The sequence below is a fragment of the Hippopotamus amphibius genome, chromosome 14 (assembly GCF_030028045.1).
Source record: "Hippopotamus amphibius kiboko isolate mHipAmp2 chromosome 14, mHipAmp2.hap2, whole genome shotgun sequence".
NCBI classification, from domain to species: Eukaryota; Metazoa; Chordata; class Mammalia; order Artiodactyla; family Hippopotamidae; genus Hippopotamus; species Hippopotamus amphibius.
Window position 1 is genome coordinate 77983496 of NC_080199.1, and position 20167 is coordinate 78003662.

Genomic DNA, 20167 nt, shown 5'->3' on the forward strand with positions numbered 1-20167 from the left:
GAGAAGGGGGAGGGGGAGGAGGAGGAGGAGGAGAACGGCACCGTCCATACGACAGCCATAACCTCCTGTGGAGAAACTTAAATTCCATTCATTAAAGTGAAATAAAATTGGCAACCTAGTTCCTCAGTGACACCAGCCACGGTTCACATGTTCAATAACCACAGTGGCTCGCAGCGCCCGTGCTGCACGGCACAGGTAGAGACCACGTCCATCAGCACAGAACGTCCTGCCGGGTGCGCTGCAGGGGGCACATCAAAGCCCCAGGAGGCCCCTGCAGCCTCCCCACACTGCACTGACAGTGCCGCTGGGCACACCCACTAACCTCCGTGTCTCTGGTTCACCGTCTGTGAGCAGGGGCAGTGATCCTCCCCACCTAAGACCTGCGCTGTAAGGGTTCCTACGCCACACAGAGGTCACACAGGACCTACGTCGGCTACTTTCGTTGCATGGTATATATCACGGAATCACAATGAAAGGTATTTTGAGGGACTTCCCTGGTGGTCCGGTGGTAAAGAATCCACCCTGCGATGCAGGGGACGCGGGTTCGATCCCTGGTCCCTGGGCAGGGAACGAAGATCCCATATGCCGCATGGCAACTAAGCCCACGTGCCACAACTACTGAGCTCGCACATCTCAACTAGAGAGCTTGTGTGCCCCAAACTACACAGCCCACACGCTCTGGAGCCCGTGCGCCACAACGACGGAGCCCACACACCACAACTAGAGAGAAGGCTGTGCACCACAACAAAAGAGCCCACGTGCCACAACTAAGACCCGACGCAGCAAAAAAATAAATATTTAAAAAAAGACATTGTGAGAGAGAGTCCATATTTTTTATGTTAAGACACACCCTGTAGATGAACACACGCAAAGCATCCAGGGTGAGGGGTTAAAATAAGTACTCATTTAGAAAGTGGCCCAAGATGCGAAGGTGTCGCTCTCAACAAGCATCAAGGGTCTTACAGAACCTGGAGCTGCTGTGGAGACTCCTTACGCCCTCACGACTGACAGGAAGTGAAAAGCGGTCGGGAAACACTGACCACACACCGCGGGTGAGCAGAGCACGCACTACCCCAGGAGAGCTCTTCCGGCACCTTCCACCAAGCCCAACTGCGTGTCCTAATGTAGAGACCTCACAGGGGAGACTAAGCCACATCTTGTGAAAAGGCGGGACTGAATGCCTTCCAAAGAAAATAACAATTAGGAGTGATAAAACCACAGATGGAAATTTTAACTATACCTGCTTACACAGAGTATTTCCAAGCCTGCGTTTTAAGGTATAGATACATGTTTGTAATTCGAAGAAAGGCATGACCCAGAATTTATTCTAGATACGCCTGATAGTAGGAAAATGGACGGGAGTTTTAAATTATGTTTAGCACAGCAAAAAAAGTTACATAATAACATTAGAATAAAGATTATTTGAAAATTATGTTTGGTGAAAATGCTCTCTTTAAGATTCTTCACATAAAGAAAACTAGTTGTGGATATCAATAATTCGATTCAGCTTTTCTACTTTTTCATAACTAATTTTAAGATATTTGCTATCGATCATGCTTTCAAAATTTCAAACACCACTGGCAACCAAAATGATTTGCCTTAGTTAAAAAAATAAAGACTCTTGTACTCATCGGCCTCATCACAAATTAACAGGTACCCCACCCAATGATATATGTAATATTCCAAGAAAAAAGCAATTAGACTATTTACAAATGTAGTTATCCAACAACTTAACAAAAGCTTAGTGAAAAGAATAAATTTTACCTTGATTTGCAAAGCTTGGAAGTGACAATCAACCCGTTGAACATACTTGTTGACTTAAGTGATTTACCCGCTTTTAACATACTCAGAACTTACATTTCTTTCCTCTGAAAGATATATGTTCTCGCTAAAAATTTAATAAAGGCAGCCTGGAAGGAAGAAACTGCAGATTCATGAGTGGACAGTTTAGAAATTTCTAGCTCCAAAGGAATTGCTTATAAAAAAAACCTCATATCCTTTGCCTTGATTAATTAACTGGGAAATAAAAAATATATTTTTACTTCCACTGGTATGTTTGACTCCTTTGCCTTTTTTAAAAAATAAATTTATTTATTTATTTATTTTATTGGCTGTGTTGGGTCTTCGTTGCTACACACAGGCTTTCTCTAGTTGTGGCGAGTGGGGGCTACTCTTCGTTGTGGTGTGCGTGCTTCTCATTGCAGTGGCCTCTCGTTGCAGAGTACAGCCTCTAAGCACGTGCGCTTCAGCCGTTGTGGCTCATGGGCTCTAAAGCGCAGGCTCAATCGTTGTGGCGCATGGGGGCTTCGTTGCTCCGTGGCATGTGGGATCTTCCTGGGGCAGGGATCGAACCCGTGTCCCCTGCATGGGCAGGAGGATTCTTCCCCACGGCGCCACCTAGGAAGTCCCTCCTTTGCCTCTTTTATGTTTTACATTTTAGAGCCTGAGCAAAGGCTCACTTGCTAATTTTATTTACTAAGAGCTAAACCCAAGCTAAAAGATGTCTGTGTCATTTGTAACACACCATCACACATTCATTAACTTTTATGTCACTAGATTTAACCGTCACCTTTTTTTCCAAAACCTATGGGAGGTTGACAGATGTGTTCACTCCTTGAGCAAAGATACACTAAGTGTGTTAAAGGGAGCGGGGCGGCCTGTTTAGACAGTGAGGGTGAGAGCTGAAGGGCTGCCTGCCCGCAGGGTGGACACCTCAGGACAGGCCGGAACACGCTCCATATTTGTAAATGTGTGCTTCTGAGTGCGTCCTGAGAATCTAATATTTCAGGGACATCGTTACCTTTACTTTTACTCTTTCTCACTCAATTTTTCTGTCCTGGTCTTTGTTTTAAATGAGGAAAATGATCAAAAAATACTCACAAATAAAATAAGTACACACAGGCAGAGTTGTCCAGATTGCTTCCTTCTGGTTGCTCCTAATGAGATACAGCTGGGCAGCTACTGCAATACGCAGGGAAAATTACTACCTAATGAAAAATACTTCTGGATACCGGCGGGAAATTGTGACATATGGAAACGGTTATCAGATGATCTCAGAAGATGGATTTAAAAAAATACTGGAGCTGACAGAACCTTCACCTTCATTCTCTAGATAAAGGATGAAGGTCAAGGAGCAATTTCTTAGAAAGGACTCACTCATCTCTTCGAATCTGTGATTCCTTCGGATTTTCACAGGGACTTGGGAAAAGAACTCCGAGCGGTAGAAACATCACTATCTTCCTCCCAGGCACAACTGCATTCTTAACCATTTTGTTGACAGATCCTAGATACGCCGGTCTGCTGTTATAAAGGATCTTTTTACATCCAACAGAGCAAAACCTATGTCTGAAAACACATGTTACTACAATCCACAGGGATTAAAAAACGTCCGTCGGGGTGCTCCGGCAACCACACACTGCAGAGTTCAGAACTCAGCCAGTTCCCTCCAAGCATGCAGCCAGGAAGCTGAAAGCCATCACCTATTAAACACAACACCCAGAGAGGCCATGCTCCAGGAATCACTTGTGGAATGCATAATTCTTTGTTTCCTGCTGTTTGCAGATCATCGATCAAAAATCTATGAATGACAAGACTCAGCCTCAGAGAATGCCGGACTGTAGGGGAAAGGACTTCTCTTTGAAAAGTCACTTAAAATAAAAAGACACATCTTTTGTCCCTTTTCTAACAGGAAGACCTTGGTGCATTATCTAGAACAAAACGATACTTCAATTGTCCACAACTGGTAATGTCTTCAAAAGGTCAGAAAATGAAGCAAGTGGATGTGCGGCTCTGAACGTGCTCACGACGGGAAGGGCCCGGACACCCAGAGCTCTGAACCCGCCGTGTTCGAACACAGCTGCTTCACGAGTAGCGGGCAAGGTGAAGGCACGCCTGACGCTCCTGGGAGCAGCATGAACTCAACGTGGGAAAATTAATAAGCACACTGGCATTGTCAGAGGAATGTTCAAAACTCTGGCTTGGAAAAGATCTGCTCCCTTGGAGCCTGGTTACTTAAGACGCTGCTGGGCTCTGTTTCTTGACTAGTAATTGTAACCTTAACTTTAAGGAAAATAAGGCCCAGTAAAGAGTAGTATTACCATTTCCTTTCATTGATGCTTTATTTTTAAATCTTTAGTAGAATGTTGATTCTTTTTAATTAAAGCAAATAAACCTTAATGATTCTATTCTTTTTTAAAATTTATTTTATTGAAGTATAGTTGATTTACAATGTTGTGTTAATTTCTGCTGTACAGCAAAGTGATTCTATTATACTTACACATGCACTCTTTTTCATATTCTTTTCCATTCTGGTTTATCATGGGATACTGAATATAGTTCCCTGTGCTCGACAGTGGGACCTTGTTGTTTAATGATTCTATTCTTTCAATAAAATACGATAAACACTAAATTATACAAAACAACGACATTTATTGAATTGCTGTTATTAGAATCTATTTCTTTTATCTCAGTGAGACACGTGCATTGAATGTATTGAAGAGGGGATTGTAAAACGTTTGGCTAAAGGGACAAGGCGAACCAAGAGATCTTCGCTAGTCACTAAGTGAAAGAATTCAGCTGAAAAGAACACACATTAAAAACACAGATCCACAACTCCGCACGCGCCCAGCAGTTACCTTGGACGATTCCATGCCTGGCCCACACTGCTTGCAGAGAACACACTTTCCTGACCGATCCCTGAATTCCTGCTGTCCACAGTCTCCTGTTTCACAAATCACCCTACGTGCCTGAAAAACATGTTTCACAAAATGTTATCTTAAGGTAAGTTAACTCTATTTATCACAAAAAAGGAATAGTATCTTCAGTGTTATTCACATAATCACTGAACGTAAACATTAATTCAGAGTAAGGCCAATTCAGTTTTCACTTTAGGAAGAAAAACCACTTTCTGCAAAAGTCAGTGGAACAATGAAATCAACCAGCCTGGTTCCTCTCTGTGCTCCCTGAACGAGCGCTCTCTTCTGCTGGATTTAATTGCTACCTTCTTCTGACACTTTTCTGAGTACCCAAGGTGAAAACAGCTAGGAGCTGCTCCCTTCTCTAAGTAAGAAGATGTATAAAAGAACAGTTACTCAGAGACCAAGGTCCTTTTGCAACCTGAAAAATTCTGACTTCAAAAATTACATTTTTTGCTCTTTAAGGAAACATATTCACCTGTAATGAGCTGAATAACTACACAGAGTGGCCCCAAGAGCTTTGCTATTATTCTTTAGACATATCTGACACCCAGCTTTCACGCAGACGTTTCCACCTTTTCAGTTGAATTCCATTTACTTAGAGTTCATCATCCAAAAAGTCCTGACAGTCATGAGATCAGCAAAATTCCTGAAAATGGTGAAGATGGCAGTAATGGCCCAATTCTCTGACCTCTTCAAAGTGAAAGTGTTATGTAAACTTGAACTCACTTTCCTACTGATTGCCATTTTGCCACTTAAATGAGACCTAACAATACACTCTTTTTAGAAAAATTGAAGTATAGTAGATGTATAATGTGTTAATTTCTGCTGTACAGCAAAGTGATTCCGTTACACACACACACACATATATACACACGCATCCTTCTTTATGCTCTTTTCCATCATGGTGTATCATGGGATACTGAGCACAGTTCCCTGTGCTCTACAGCAGGACCTGGTTGTTTATCCATCCCATATACAGTAGTTTGCATCTGCTAACCCCAACCTCCCAGTCCATCCCTCCCCAACTCCCTCCCCCTTAGCAACCACAAGTCTGTTCTCTATGTCCTAACAATATACATTGGTTCACAGCAGAGGACTTAAAAGGAAAGATTATCTACTTTGCAAAAATAAAGGTTGCAAGTCATTTTCAAGATGTGGCCTTTCTTATTTTACCTAAAAACAGTAAGTTCATCTTATACACTATCATTCTACAGAAGTGTGTATATCTGCTTCTTAACAGATGATATTCCATTAAAAATGTTGGTGTTAATATTGATAGCATCCCAGACTGGTGACAACATTCTTATTCCAGGCAGGGACTCCCCGAAGAGTGTTCCTGACTACAACTTTGTTACCCTAAAGGAAAACTGAGAACCCTGAAAAGCAACAGGGCAACAGAGACTGGTGTGTGCAACGCCCTTCACACAGCTGCACAGAAATGGGTTTTGATGGTTACAGCAACGAGTGGGTATTCAGTACAAACTGCCTCCACCTTGAAGCAAATATCTGTAATGGTATCAGCCAACCTCCTTAAATAAAATCACAGCCTTACCTCTAGGGCAGGCAGGGAGGAGAATTCAAGGTGGGGTTCAGGACCAGACCATGACTTGAGGCTGAAGGTCTAGTAGTCACCTCCCACCTCTCTTAACCCGCCTTGACAACCAGTCTTAGAGGAGTTTGGTTTTATTCAAGGAAGAGAGGAGATTCCCTTCCACCACAAAGACACTGCACTTGCTTTGAGAAAGAAATGCCAGAGTCTCTCTCGTGGACCATTTCTTTCAATGTTTAACAACTCAACTGAAGGAAGGGATGTTTTCCTCACATCTACCTGAATCTCTGACTCCAATGGGACCCCATTTCCTCTTACTTTGTCTTGCAAGAAGACTACAGGAACTGTCTTCAGTGTAAATAATTCTTTTTATATTTGTAGGTTATGACTGCATCTCCAGATTAAATGTCTCAGTAATTCTTTTGAACAGCCCCATAGATCTTTTGTGTCAAAGCTTTCAAACATTACCATTCTCCATCTGTCTTGGATGCTTTTTTGGAACCAAAAAGGATATAAATAACTATATAAAACAATAGCATTCAAGAATTGATTCCAAACCGTCACAACCTGTGAAGTCACGGACTCCAAACTAGAATCTAAGGTCTTGTTGGGATCTAGGCTGTGTTTTGAGAGGCATTTGCCCATAAACCCAATAGTGTCATTATCACAGGGCGACGAGAGATGCTGTGATTTTAGGATTTCATATAATTTAAATAGTTAATTGCAACCATTGTTACCAAAGTCAAGACCCAGTAGCAACCTCGGACTTACTAATTAAATGCAACAATGACATAATGAATTTGAAAGAAAATTTTAAGATATGGGGTTAGAAATACAAAATACACTGGGTACTAGTTCTATGAATTCTTCCCCCACATTCTTTGAAAGTAAAGAGCTGACTTACCAAACAGGCTAGTAAAACTACAGCTGCGAAAAATGCTTTCTGTTGTTCTAGCAGCATTTTGAAAGCCATCCCTCTTACTAAATGTATTTCTGGTTGAAGAGCCCTAAAAGATAAGAAGATACAGTTAACATTAATAACATGCGTGACTGTGCTCTGTATTTACTATAAAATGTTACCATTTACTACATACACTAGAAAAACAGAATAGTATTTAGTATGTTAGTAAAACATATCATTTAGTATGTTAGTAAAACATAACACTATTTATGTTTTAAAAGGAATCACCTTTTTAAAAGATACCATAGATAAATACTCTGCAATTCTTTAAAAACATAGGTGATGAGAATTGAAGCTCTGTCTACATATACAGAGTATATGCAAAACTCCTACTGGCTCTGAACTCCCAGGCTACACATGCCTTTTTTTTCTTTCTAACCAGGTCTCTACAGTGTCCAGTCAACTTCACCCAGCAGAGAATTACACTCAAATTGTGACTTACAGAAACATTGCGTTTATGTGGGTTCAGTAACACAGGATGACAGCAACGCTGAAGCGACCATGCACACATGCCAAGCGCGATGCCAGGTACTACTTTCAGCAGAGCTCATTCCATCTTCACAGCTAGTCTAGAAGGCGGATGCTGTCATGACTCCCATTTTAGAGATGGGGAAACTGAGGCTCAGAGAGGCCTGAGTCCCTTGCCCAAGGTCACATTGCTAGTGAGAGGCAGAGCTGGACGCAAACCCAGGTGGGTGGCTCCAGTGTCCCCGTGCCACATGCACCTGAAAACAACCTGCTCCGTTTAATAAGAACTTTGCGCTTGGGTCTCGGCCTTCAGCTCCACGAAGAAGCAGCAACAGCTAACATCTGGCATTTGTGAGCTCTTCCCCAAACCAGCGCAGTGCAAATTATCTACTAGCAGAAAAATGAGCATTTATTTTAAAACATCTAAAAATCATTCACAAATGATGAATTGGAGGCACTATCCTGACATTTCAAGAGAAGATAAACTAAGCCTCTTTCTCTTCACCAGGAATGGTCTAAAATGTAGAAACGAATCTGTTTTACTTTGTTTTACAGATTCACACAATGTCCAGAGATGAGATTTATTTGAAATTTTTAAAAAGATGAATACTCATCTGGTTGCTCCATTGATCAGGCAGAGAAACAATGGCTCAGCTTCTCTTTAACAGAAACCCCGAGCAGATGACCTGACGCTTTGGAAAGAAACCAGAGCAGAGAAGCAGAACCAAAGAGCTCAAGAAAAACAGCAACAGTAACAACAAACGGAGCCGGCTGAACAGGCTGCTGTCCTAACCGTGGACCCAGCGGCCAGCCGGGGCGCCCCAGCCCCGCCTGGAGACCAAGCCAGGTGGACATCCCAGCTGCTCCCGCAGGTCCGAGCATCAGGGCACTGAAACATCATTCTTAAGCCTGGTTGAATGAAAGACCCATTTTGAGTGAATCCAAACAGCCTTTCCACCCCTCCAGCTTCTTAGTCACAGCTTTTTTTCCTCTTGCATATCTCAAAATCATCCAGCAATTACCCAACCATGCAACCTGCTGCTCTGTAGACACAGGCTTGGGGGCAGAAGATAAAATCACATTCCCTGAAAGGTATGCTTCAGGCTATCTCTTTCCCAGCAGGGTCCTACATTTTTTTTTAATGAGCTAATTTTTTAAAAGTAAATAACATAAAATCTACATGGAAGTAAACATGGAAAAGAGGGTATAAATACCAAAGCACTTACATAAGACATAAGAAATACAGAGATCGATAGAGTCTGTGCACAATTGGTGTATAACTGAGCATCTGGTTTGGACAGAAAACCCTCCTGGGATACTGTGCTAACTAACCACACAAACACGGTGGTACCTTCCTGTGAACGCACATCAAGCTAGAAGTCACGGCGATGCAACTCTGGCTTCGTAAGATAAATCAATATGCCAAAATATTACCAACAGCTTAGGTTCATACTGTGGCAATCCAGGTAAATCTTTACCCTCTTGATCCTAAAAATTCTCTGTAGTGTAAATATTTCAGTAATAATGAAAAAATATATATGTATGGCGCTCTTGGGGCAAAAAGGGTAAGGCTCATGGTCCTTGAAAGTTTATAAACTAAAGGAGATGAGATAAAAACCACATATACACTACCAAAAAAAGAAGGAAAATTGAACAAAGTATTATGACTTTTGCATCGCAAAGACTGTTTTTAGATGACAGGGTAGAAAAAATGATGGCACTAGACCCAGTGTGCTGACATCTGCCATCTTCCCAACACGCGTGCGACACTGCACAGCTCGAGTGGGACAGGCAAACAGAGCACTGCTACGCCCAAAGCTCCAGGGCTCCCGGTGGCTTCTTCCCTGCAAATGATCTTCTAAACTCCTCGCCCTGGCACCTATGCCTCTGTAATCTCACCTGCTGGCCTCCCGGTCTCATCACTGGTCACTGCTCTCACTGCCCGCCCAGCTCCGCCAAACCCCGATACCCTCGTTTCTTCTGGACACCCGTGATCCTGCCCTCTCGGTCTGGAGAGCCCTTCTCCTTTGGAGTCCCTCTGAGAACCAGCTCAGCTGTCACCCTGCTGAATGCTGTCCACTCTGTCCAGCAGAGTGAAGACAGTCGCTCCCCGTGGCCCCACAGCCCTCTCCACACTCATGGACGAGACCCATGACATCGCATGTCAGTTTCACTCCCCAGGTTGAATGCTCCTTTAAAGTAGGGACCGCACCTACGACTCTCTCCATTCCCGGTGTCAGGCATCGTGTCCTGCACACAACGGTGCTCAGTGGACGTTTCCTGAATTAACTAAGTGAATAAAGAAGCACAGAACAACGAAAAATACAATGTGGAAAACACCTGAGATTTGCTTGCACTTAGATCTAATTCTGCTGTGTGAACAGAGTAAACATGCTGTTTCAGATTTATATAAAACTTTAGTACCTTCTCAAGGCATTCAGTGACTTAGCTTAGCACACAGGATTAAATGATACAGTGATGTATTTTTAAAAATCCTAATTCGTTTAAAAAAGGCAAGCAGTTCTTCACAGAAGACTTCTTACACTGGGAGCTGGGGATTGAACTGTGCTGCTGAAATACACCACTTCTGTGTTCTGTGGCTTTTTTAACCTGGCTTTTTATACCAAGAGTCTGAGACACAATTTGGACTTGGGTGTGCAATCCTGAGAGCCATCAGGGCAATGCAAAGGCCAAGTTCAAGTAGTCTTGAAAATAGCCTGGGTGTTATCAAGAAAGGCCCTGGGAAGACGGCAACAAGCACACCTGGGTTTCCGGTCCCATTTCTCAGTAGTCACTCTGAGACCACATGTCTGCAGAGGGAAGCAGACCCCTGCTCACGGGGTGCAGTGAGCGTTCGCTGAGATGACGCAGGCAAGATGCGCAGCCCAGGGCCCGGGACAGAGTGGACGCGACGGCTGCTGCCACCGCCGTGGTTCCCGGTGTTTTCGGGAGCGTCACTCACTAGCTGCGGACCTGACCCGAGTCTCTGTCTCCTCTCCTCTGAGTTGGGTGTAGTGACGGTACCACCTCCCGCCCGTGCGGAATCAGTGAGCTTAGCAGTGGTAAGATGTGACTGTTCTTGGCACAGAATAAGTGCTCAGCATGTGTTAGCAAAGGGGGCTGCCATCGTTCGTGACCTTATCCTTGAGGAGCAAATGACCCAGTGTGTGTGACCGTCCCTGAAGGCTGCAACCTGCCGGAGGCATGTGGGACACGACGCAGATGGTCGCGATCGAGGGGCAGGCAGCGGTTCAGAAGACTGAGCCCGGGGTCAGCGTGACCTCCGCAGCCACAGTACTGTGTCGGCGCTTTAGACGAAGCACAGCGTCCTCCCTTACTGCCGACCCTCTAAGGCAGGTCTGTCTCCCCACACGATGGGGAGGACCCTGAGGGCCGAAGGACACGTGCACGAGGAAGGGTGGAAAACAAAGCCAGTTCACCCCTGGTGACTCCAAGGCAGGGCTCTGGGCGCTCTGCCAGGCTGACGGAGGCTGTCCCCACTGCAGCGAGCATCCAAGTCCCTTCTCCTGAGCACAGTAGGGCTACATCAAACTGGTCCACACGAACAATGCTATACAACCATGGTCGACCACGCAGCCTTTACCCCACCAACTTTGATGAAACGGTAATGAGGCGCCTGAAGGGAGGCAGCGCCGTCTGGGGAGGACGCTGCAAAGGCACACTCCTCCCGGCACAGCAGGGCTGCTGAACCTTCTACCGCCTGGCCAGGGACCACTGAGAAATAAACAATCCAGCTGGTGGAGTGCTACAAGCGTGACTTTGAATTTCCTGGAATAAAATGAAATACCTTACGAAATGCTTTGACATTCATAAAAAGGAGACGTTCATGAAATAACAAGCACTTAAGAGAAGGCAATAAAAAGGTATTTACTGAAATTGCTTTTAACTTCTGGGTCTGGCCCAGGTAAAGAAATGCTCGTACAGACTTCGGTGTTGTATTTATTTGGGGAGGACTTGTCAAGCACAAGATACACACATTATGAGATGAGGCACAATGGGTCCCCAGGGGTTTTCACAGTTTGCCCAAATATCCAGACGACACAGCATCTACGAACAACCTGGCGTCCATTTTTGCAACAAGCGCAGAGAAACGGGCCTGCACGAAGCCATCAGAAGACCGAGGATGCCTGGTTCACCGGAATCTGGGTGTGTGGGATTCCTGCCTAGCCATCTGCTCTCCAGCAGCAGCAAGCAGACGTCCAGAGGACCAGGCAAGCAGGAAAGAAGAGCGGGAGCCCACAGCACGGAGCTGGCAGACACGCTGCTCAGAGGCAAAGTGGCTGATAGGCAGGGTAAGCGGCTCTGCTCCGCCTCCTCACTCCAACAAGTGGTAACTAGCACGGAGGCGTCCTAATTGGCCAGCCTCTAGAGGGGGCGAATCCAACAGGTGCTGAAACCAAATGCACCCCCTTTCCTTCCTGGTCCAGATCCCTAAGACCTGGGCTGGGGTGTCACCAGGAAAAGCTCAGGGTTTCCGGGAGAAGCGGGGGAGGGGCAGCCCCAGGCTTCATCACCCTTCCCCGCTGGGCAGACCCCCCGGATCCGGACCACGGTGGCTGCGTCAAGCTGCAGGTCCCTCCACTGCCGCCCGCCCCGCGCCTCGGGCTCTCCTCTGCGCGGTGCCTCATCTCCCGTGCCCTCCTGGAGTGTGCCGCCCCAGGCTCTCCCTAGCTCTACACGGGCACCCTCCTTGCTGCTTCCCCAGCCGCCCGGGTACCTCTGTCCCTCAGGATGCTTATATCCGGTCCCTCCTCGCTCTCTGTAGCCCCTGTATCGCTTCTTGCCAGGAGGCCTTGCTTCCTTTTGTCAGTACAGCCCTTAATTTTAAAAATAAGTTTTCAATATTAAAAATGAAGCATTTTCCTGAAAAATTAGAAAGGCTGGCATCCGTGAGTCCCACATCAAGGCAACATGAGCTACCTCTGAGCATCCGGTGTCCTGTCCATAGGAGAACACAGGCGTCGCGTGCTCCAGCCCCCACCCCTCCCCATTGTCACATGGGGCAACCTTCCTGCTTTCATCACTAACCAAGCCGTTTGAGTTTACCGTCAGTTTGGGTCTGAGGACTTCACGACAAGAACTGTGATTTCCTTCTAGAACTGTAACTCACCCAAAATATGTGCCCAACACATGCCGAATAAATGAAGAAATTCGTTCATTAGGGAAACATTTATGCGACCACGACTTGAGCGTGACCTCTAAGTGACAGTGGTAGGACACAGTTCAGGTGAGGTCCCCATTTCTGAATATAGGGCTATAATATGGACAAAGATTACTAAGGAGGAAGATCTGGTATGTATCTTTTTTTTTTTTTAAGATTTTTTTTTTTGATGTGGACCCTTTTTAAAGTCTTTATTGAATTTGTTACAACATTGCTTCTTTTTTATGTTTTGGTTTTTTGGGGAGTGAAGCAGGTGGGACCTTAGTTCCCTGACCAGGGATTGAACCGGCACCCCCTGCATTGGAAGGCAAAGTCTTAACCACTGGACCACCAGGGAAGTCCCTGTATCTTTCTAATATTCACAATTCAGTAAGCTTTTTGACAATGGTCTTTATTTTTGATCTTACAAATGACCAAAATGTATGAATCTGAGAATAATTCAAATAATCTGGATAATTTTTTTTCAGAATAAGTTGCTTAATTTTCTTTTTCTTTTTTTCCTATCCCTTCAAAGCCATTTGATTTATTACCCAACGCACAGGCCACGCAACAGGTGAACGTTTTCATCTAGTAAAACTGTATTAACATTAGGTCATGAAGCTACAACCACCGCATACATTTTTCCAATATGTAATAAGCTGAAATATTTTTAAAGAAATCAACATTAAAGTAAACTGGCAGGCTTACAATTTATAAAATCAGCCTTGAAATGATGCCAATGCTACACGTACAGCCTTTCACATTTTAATGGTGGAGCAGAATCATAAACGGCCGAGAATAATGTCAGTCCTACGTGCGAAGAGAATAAAAACATAATTAGAAACTGAGGGTTACTGCTATTTCCAAACAGGGCAATCACCCCTAGCCTCTAGCTATTCTGTATCTTCGCCTTCAATTTCACTATATCCTGAGAATTGTTCTTCCTACAGGGCAGAGCTGGCAGCCCTCTGTAGCCTAGGAAGCTCAGGAAGGGATGCAGTAATAAAAATATACATATTGTTGTTGGCTGGGAAATGAGAGTGATTTCCCTTTTCAAGTCAAGAAATATTTTCTACTAAAAACTCTACAAATGCTCTGTTGCCAAATACAATATCTCTAATTCCTCCAAAGTTCAAAAACATTAGGGGCCACTCACTGTCAGGCTCCTATAATGTTTTCTTTAACAGAACTTAACCTAGGGTAGGGTTTTTTGAGACTAATTCTTTTCATTTCTCTGAGTTGTAGATGCTATCATTTTTGCTTTAGGAAAATCAAATCAAAGATCATTAGTGTTCTCAAAATGTTCCGTCAGCAAGTGTATTGTAGCTAAGGTACTCACTCCCCAACACACAAACGTGTCTCAGTCCTAAAATACAAACAGGACAATGGTACCATCAAGGTCTGAGAGGACCCCAAATGTCGACACTGCCTATTCTAGAGAATCGTGCCTGATAACGTCTACAACACCGCTGTTTAAATCTTTACTTCAGAAGCCTGGAGAGATTCCAAACCCCCTCTTTCTAGCATGTGTACTGTTCTCCATTATAAGTGGCCTCCATTCTTTCAGAATTTCCTCACATTAGAGCCATCAGAGCAGATGGAGGGGAAGAGTTGGCTGAATAACATCTAATCTTGAGGTAGACAAGCTCCTTTGTCTTATATGATTGCTGAGGTTGGCTGTTCTCTTTTTAAAAACCCAGGTCTTAAAACTTCAATTTAAAAGGTACCTATTCTGTGATGTGTGGACTAGACGATAACCCAATACTGTTTAAACACCTTACTTTCAAATGTAAACGTTTGAGACAGATAAAATACGATGAATGGACTCACTGCTCAGCCAGTAAATCACGAAAGAAAACTGCGTTCATCTGCTTGACTGTTTTTTCTTCAGCCAGAAGGTCATTTCAGAAAGGCTATGAACACTTAAAAATCAGCTGCCATGACACAAACGCCTTGAACTGTTTAACTGCTCCTGGCTCTCTTATCACATCGGCAGCTGTCTCTTTATTCGAGGTGTACGTTTATTTGAGGTGGGTATTCTTATTCAACCTGTTGTCAACAGATGGAGCGTGCTGGCCCTTTCCAGACTTTTAAACGCTTGACTTGAAATATTGATTCATCAGATTTAAAGAGGACTTGACTTTTTTCATTAAAGATGCCTTCAGTTTTTTGTGTTGTGTTATATTTTGAATGGTTGAACTGGCTGCAGAGGATTCGGTTAAGCTTGGGTTCAGAGATTTAAAAAGGTGAAAAAGAGAATCAAATTCTCCTTATGCGTGTTAGCAGAATTCCTCACTTAGGTTTCAAATGTCCCCAGCATACCCTGGACTCATATATTACAGCTACAACTAGAAAATCAAATGAAAATTTTAAGCACAGCATGTGATTATTACACGTATGTACAAATACGTTATACGTAAATTAAATTTCATGACCAGCTAAAGTACAAAAAATTTTCTTTTTCCTTTTCTTTTAAAAAGCCTCTTAAATGTTCCTTAAGTGTTAGCGATGTTCCTTATTCAAGTCTTCTGGGTAGGAAAGGCACTTTACACGGCAATTTCAAGTGCACAAAAAGCCTTCCTATGTCCTCGCCTTTCAAATTCAAAATCCAGCCTGGACTCAGAGCCTAAAGACACCCCCATCAAAGAAACAACGTCCATGAATGTCCCAGAAAATGCTAACACAACATCCTACAGCTAGGACTTTTATGGAAAAACAATTCCAAAGTTAACAAAGCCATGTGGCCTGAGTAACAAAACAGACGTCATGAGCCACTTCCAAGGGTTAAAAAGGAGCGCATGTACCACTGGTGATCGTGCTGTGTGTGTTCATGTCAAGGCAGTATTTTCAAGATGAAAGTGCAGTTCTGTGTCTTGTATCATTCTCAGAACTTGATAAATATCATGCAAAGAAAAACTCTCTTTAAGTACCCATATCTCTGTGAATGATAACTGTTCAAAACTGTCTTCCAGGGAAGGATTCTAACCCCCTCCCCCTCGAGTTACATGTTTAAATTAGATAATAAGCAGTGCTTGAAATACAACATGTTTTTAAACTGCATGAAAGGAGCATTGGCAAAAACACCTAAGGTGAAGCTGTACAACAGAAAACATATGGTGTAAACCCTGAACTAATGCAACATAATCTCCCTTTTTGCATATAAGCATCTGATCATGAAATAACAACATATTAAAATAAATCCTTCTGTTTGCTTAAGTCATGTTTAACAATAATTGTTTCCTGTTTATATAAAGAAACCACCTTCCAGTGAAGGAAAACTGTCATTGGAGTAAAAACCACCCATTCATAGTTTGTTAAAGTGTTACAATTAAATGTTTATGGTTTAGTTTCTTTGCAAACAGAGTCCTTTTATTAAAATGAAAAAAAAAGTGACATGGCTTTCTTAAAATGGTAAGTGTAGGTTTGACACATAGTTCGCTACCATCAAAAGACATCACTGTATTTGGATGCTTCCAGCTTCATCCTCAAGAGCGTATGAGCTAAACTTCTATTCCACGAAATGGCATGAGACCCTTGACCAGCGGGGCGAGAGCGGCCCTTGCCATCAGTGTGCCCACGGGCTGCCGGCACATCCTCCGAGCGCCCTCCCCGCGCCTCCCCGGCTCCCCCCCCCCGGCCGGCCTGCAGACCGCGTACCCCGTCCAGGCCCGGGCGAGCCTCGCGCACACAGAGACCTGCACCTTCGCCTCCACGCAGCCCTTCCAGGTACAGGATCTCTGAACAGAGGGGCTCAGCGCGGCCACTCCCCGTCGCCCACGGGAGCCGGGGGGCGTTCACACCCTGCAGTTCCCCCAGCTCCAGCATCTCGGCGCCCCCGCTGTCAGCCCTCCCGGCAGTCGCCTCCGCCGGCCCGCTCCTCCCGCCCGCCACTCTGCACGCGAGCAGCCCAGGCCGGCGCCCCCTCTCTCCACGCGCAGCAGCCTCCGGGACGCGCGCGGATCCGCCGCGACGAGGGCTGGGACGGGCGCGCGGCGCGGCACCACGGCCCCGGGGGCGGCGGGGCACCTACCTTCCCGGGTGCCTGGAGGCTGCCCCGCCGGTCCAGGCGGCGATCGCAGGTTCCGGGGCGCGCGGAGCCGGGCTGGGCGCGCGGCACGCGGCGCGGAGCTGGGCCGGGGTCCCCTCCCAGCGCGCACGCCCGGCGCTTCGCCGCGCCGCGGGTCCGCGCTCCCCGGTCGCCTGGCAACGGCCACCGCCTCCCGGCCCCGCCCACCGGGAGCCCCGCCCCGCCCCAGGACCCGCCCGCCCGTGGCCACGCCCACCTCCTGCCCCGCCCACCGCCCACCCTCCCGGGCCCCGGCCGCGTCCCCGAGGCCCCTCGGGTGACCCAGGCCGCGGTGCAGCCGCCGGAGGCCCCCAGGGGCTGCGGGGACTGCCGACCGCATCCCGCAGGCGGGCCTGGGCAGGGAGGAGGGGGCCCGGCGGGAGCACCGAGCGCGGAGCTGCGTCCACCTGCCTGCGGCCAGCGCGGCGCCCTCGCGTCCCCCGGGCCGGTTTCCAGGCCTTTGTGCCTCCGCGCCCGCCTCTGCGCCACGGAGAGCCCGGGCAACGACGTGACACGTGTGCGCGGTGGGGCCGGATCACCAGGACCTGGCCACCGGCCGCCTCATCCCGGATAGATGCTTTTCCGGGCGGGTCCTCCCCGTCTCGCTCCCTGGACACTGGCCTCCAGAGGTCGGGGTGCGTCCACCGCCGGGGCGCGTCCACCGCCGGGTCCAGCCCAGGGCCCCGGCCACGTGCGTGCACACACGCCTCGTGGACGGTGTCGAAACCTCTCCGCTCTGTGCGCTTAGGAAGCGGAGCTAACGGCGCCCGCTCAGCAGACTTGGCGGAAGGAGTAAAAGAACCCTGTACAGAAAAAATAGTTTTTCGGCAGCAGAGTGCTGGAGAAATGTAAGCAAGTATCGTTCATCTGGCCAGTGAGTCAGTGGACGCAGTTCCCTCCACCCCCGGAGGCTGCGCGCGCCGCGTGGGTGCAGAGGCGCCCGCCACTCCCTGTGTTGGTTTCATCTCCCCGCACAACTAACTGCACGTCTCTCCGGACGGAACCAAATCCTGTTTGCTTTCTATACCCGAGGCCCATCGTGGCCCTCAATACATGTTTGTTGAGCGAATGACCAAGTTGGGACAGTTACGAACACGCGCATCTCATGACCCCACACGGAGAACGTCCGGTGCAGTACTAGGTACTTGTAAAAATAAGTATTAAAAATATCCTTCCAAGTGTTAGCCTCAAGGTTGTCATGGCCGGAGTAGAAATTGCAATCATAACTTATTTTTAACCATTTACAAATGATCTTATTTGAACCTCAAGGTGAGTGTCTACTTCCCCAGCCTACCTGTCAGCAGTGACCTGGGACCACGAGACGGCACTTTCCCGAGGGCACAGCTTACTTTCTTAGCAGCCCAGAGCCTAGCACAGAGGGAATCCTGCGTCCACCGCGGCTAAGCTGACTTATTGCTGCTTCTTTGTAAGGTCTCTCACGTTCACCCTTTCTTCCTGTTTTTCTCTTCGTCCCACCACCTCTACTGCTGTACCCTCTGCACCTTTCACCTGACTGCCCCGCTACTGTCGGGACCATCCTGCGCCCCCTGCCTCGCACCACAGTCACTGTCCAATGAAAAGATTTACAAAGATTCCTGGCTGTAAGGAATGGCCTCTGTAAGCCTTGAATTAGCAGTCAGGGATTTCCACGTTTGGGCTCCACCCACATCTTCAACCTTATCTTTCCCTCCTCCAGAGGGAACACTTTCTATTCTGGCCAAACTGGTCTGTGTGCCTTGCCTCCAGTGTGCCCTGAGCGTGTCCTTCCTTTGCTGCCCAGGCGTCCTCTCTCTGCTCACCTATTCCCCCCAGCTGCCTCCTTGCCACTCAGAAGCCACAGTTCTCAGGAGGCTCTCCAAGGTCTGAGGCCTTCTTACCACAGTGATGCCACTCACCATGTTTTCCCTCTTGCCCTAAGACTCTGTGACTTCGCTTTCTTCCTCAAGGAGTTAAAAAGGGGTTCTGCTTTCCAGAAGCGGCATATTTTGCTCCGACTTGCATCTCTGATCATATCAAACCTTCACACGAATGTTCAGTAAGTGTTTTCTGAGAGGACTTTAATCTGCCGGCCCAGGAACTCCCTTTCTACTTAGAGACAGGAGCACATTATTTCGTCCGCTGCTCCTGCATCATTCCATGTGTGTGTGACTGATCTGCCCTGTGAGCCCGCGAGCTCTCTGTGGACAGATCCTATTAACATACACTGCCTTTCGCATCACGTGGTCTGGCCCTGGATGCCAATCTGCCATTTGCCCATTGTATGCCCTTGGAAAAGTTACTTGACCTTCCCAAATTTCTGTATCTTCAACTGCTGAAGTGAGTTGTTTCACTGGTCACTGTTAAATAAGATACGATATTTAAAGAGCTGAGCCCATCACCTGGCATGTAGTCAGTGCTCACTAAACGGCAGCCATTGGTGGCAGGGCCGTACCTTCCATCAGGCATACCATGCCAAACATCAGAAATCAATGATAACTGAAACGTGATTGGACAGTTGGGAGCCACTGAACCTCTGCACTGTAGCTATTAAGTGCATCTCACTCTATAAAGAAGAGGCCACTCAAGTTAACAAAGCTCCCCACTTTGAGTATAAGTGACCTGGAGACACTGTCCGAAGGAAGACCCAGTGGTGGTACAAAAAGAATCATATGGTTCCTAGGCTCATTCAGAATGAAGTCAATGCTTAGAATTCGGGCTGAAAGCATTTTTCTCCCTTCAGAACTGACTGATATTAGTGAATTGAAATTGTATTGAAAAAGCCAAATTCTCTCTCTCTTTTTTTTTTTTTTGGCCATGTGGCTCGCGGGATCTTAGTTCTTCAATCAGGGATTGAACCCAGGCCCACGGCAGTGAAAGCCCGAAGTCTTAACCACTGGACTGCCAGGGAATTCCCTGAAAAAGCCAAATTCTTAAGAGGATCTCGGTAGAGGTGTTGTTTTTAAGATTATGTTAAGGGTTGGTTTTCTGAAACTAGTTTTAGCAATATCTAAGCTGATATGCAGTGTATTTGTTTACAATATATTCCTTAAGAAGTCGAACCAACAGGGCTTCCCTGGTGGTGCAGTGGTTAAGAATCTGCCTGCTAATGCAAGGGACATGGGTTCGATCCCTGTTCCAGGAAGATCCCACATGGTGTGGAGCAACTAAGCTCGTGTGCCTTAAAAAAAAACAAAAACAAAAAGTTGAACCAATGAAGCAACAAACTTCTTGAGAAAATAGTTTCAGTGATAAGCTAGCTCATGGGAAGCAAAGTTAATGGAAAATT

The 20167-nt window shown here is 46.4% G+C and overlaps 1 protein-coding gene across 11 annotated transcripts in view; it reads right to left on the reverse strand.

The window, feature by feature from the left end:
- TNFRSF19 (TNF receptor superfamily member 19) overlaps window positions 1–20167 on the reverse strand; it is a 113555-nt gene that overhangs the window by 61240 nt on the left and 32148 nt on the right. For 7 of the 11 annotated variants that reach the window (XM_057707430.1, XM_057707432.1, XM_057707435.1 and 4 more), the window contains 2 exons: window positions 7151–7253; window positions 4635–4745 (listed from right to left, as the gene is read on the reverse strand). In XM_057707430.1, coding sequence (XP_057563413.1) covers window positions 4635–4745; window positions 7151–7219 — 180 coding nt within the window. In that variant the 5' untranslated portion in view covers window positions 7220–7253. Of the gene's footprint in view, window positions 1–4634; window positions 4746–7150; window positions 7254–13544; window positions 13647–16866; window positions 17036–18196; window positions 18420–20167 lie in introns of those variants that run through there. The other 4 variants (XM_057707433.1, XM_057707431.1, XM_057707438.1 and 1 more) reach the window with 4 other exon arrangements.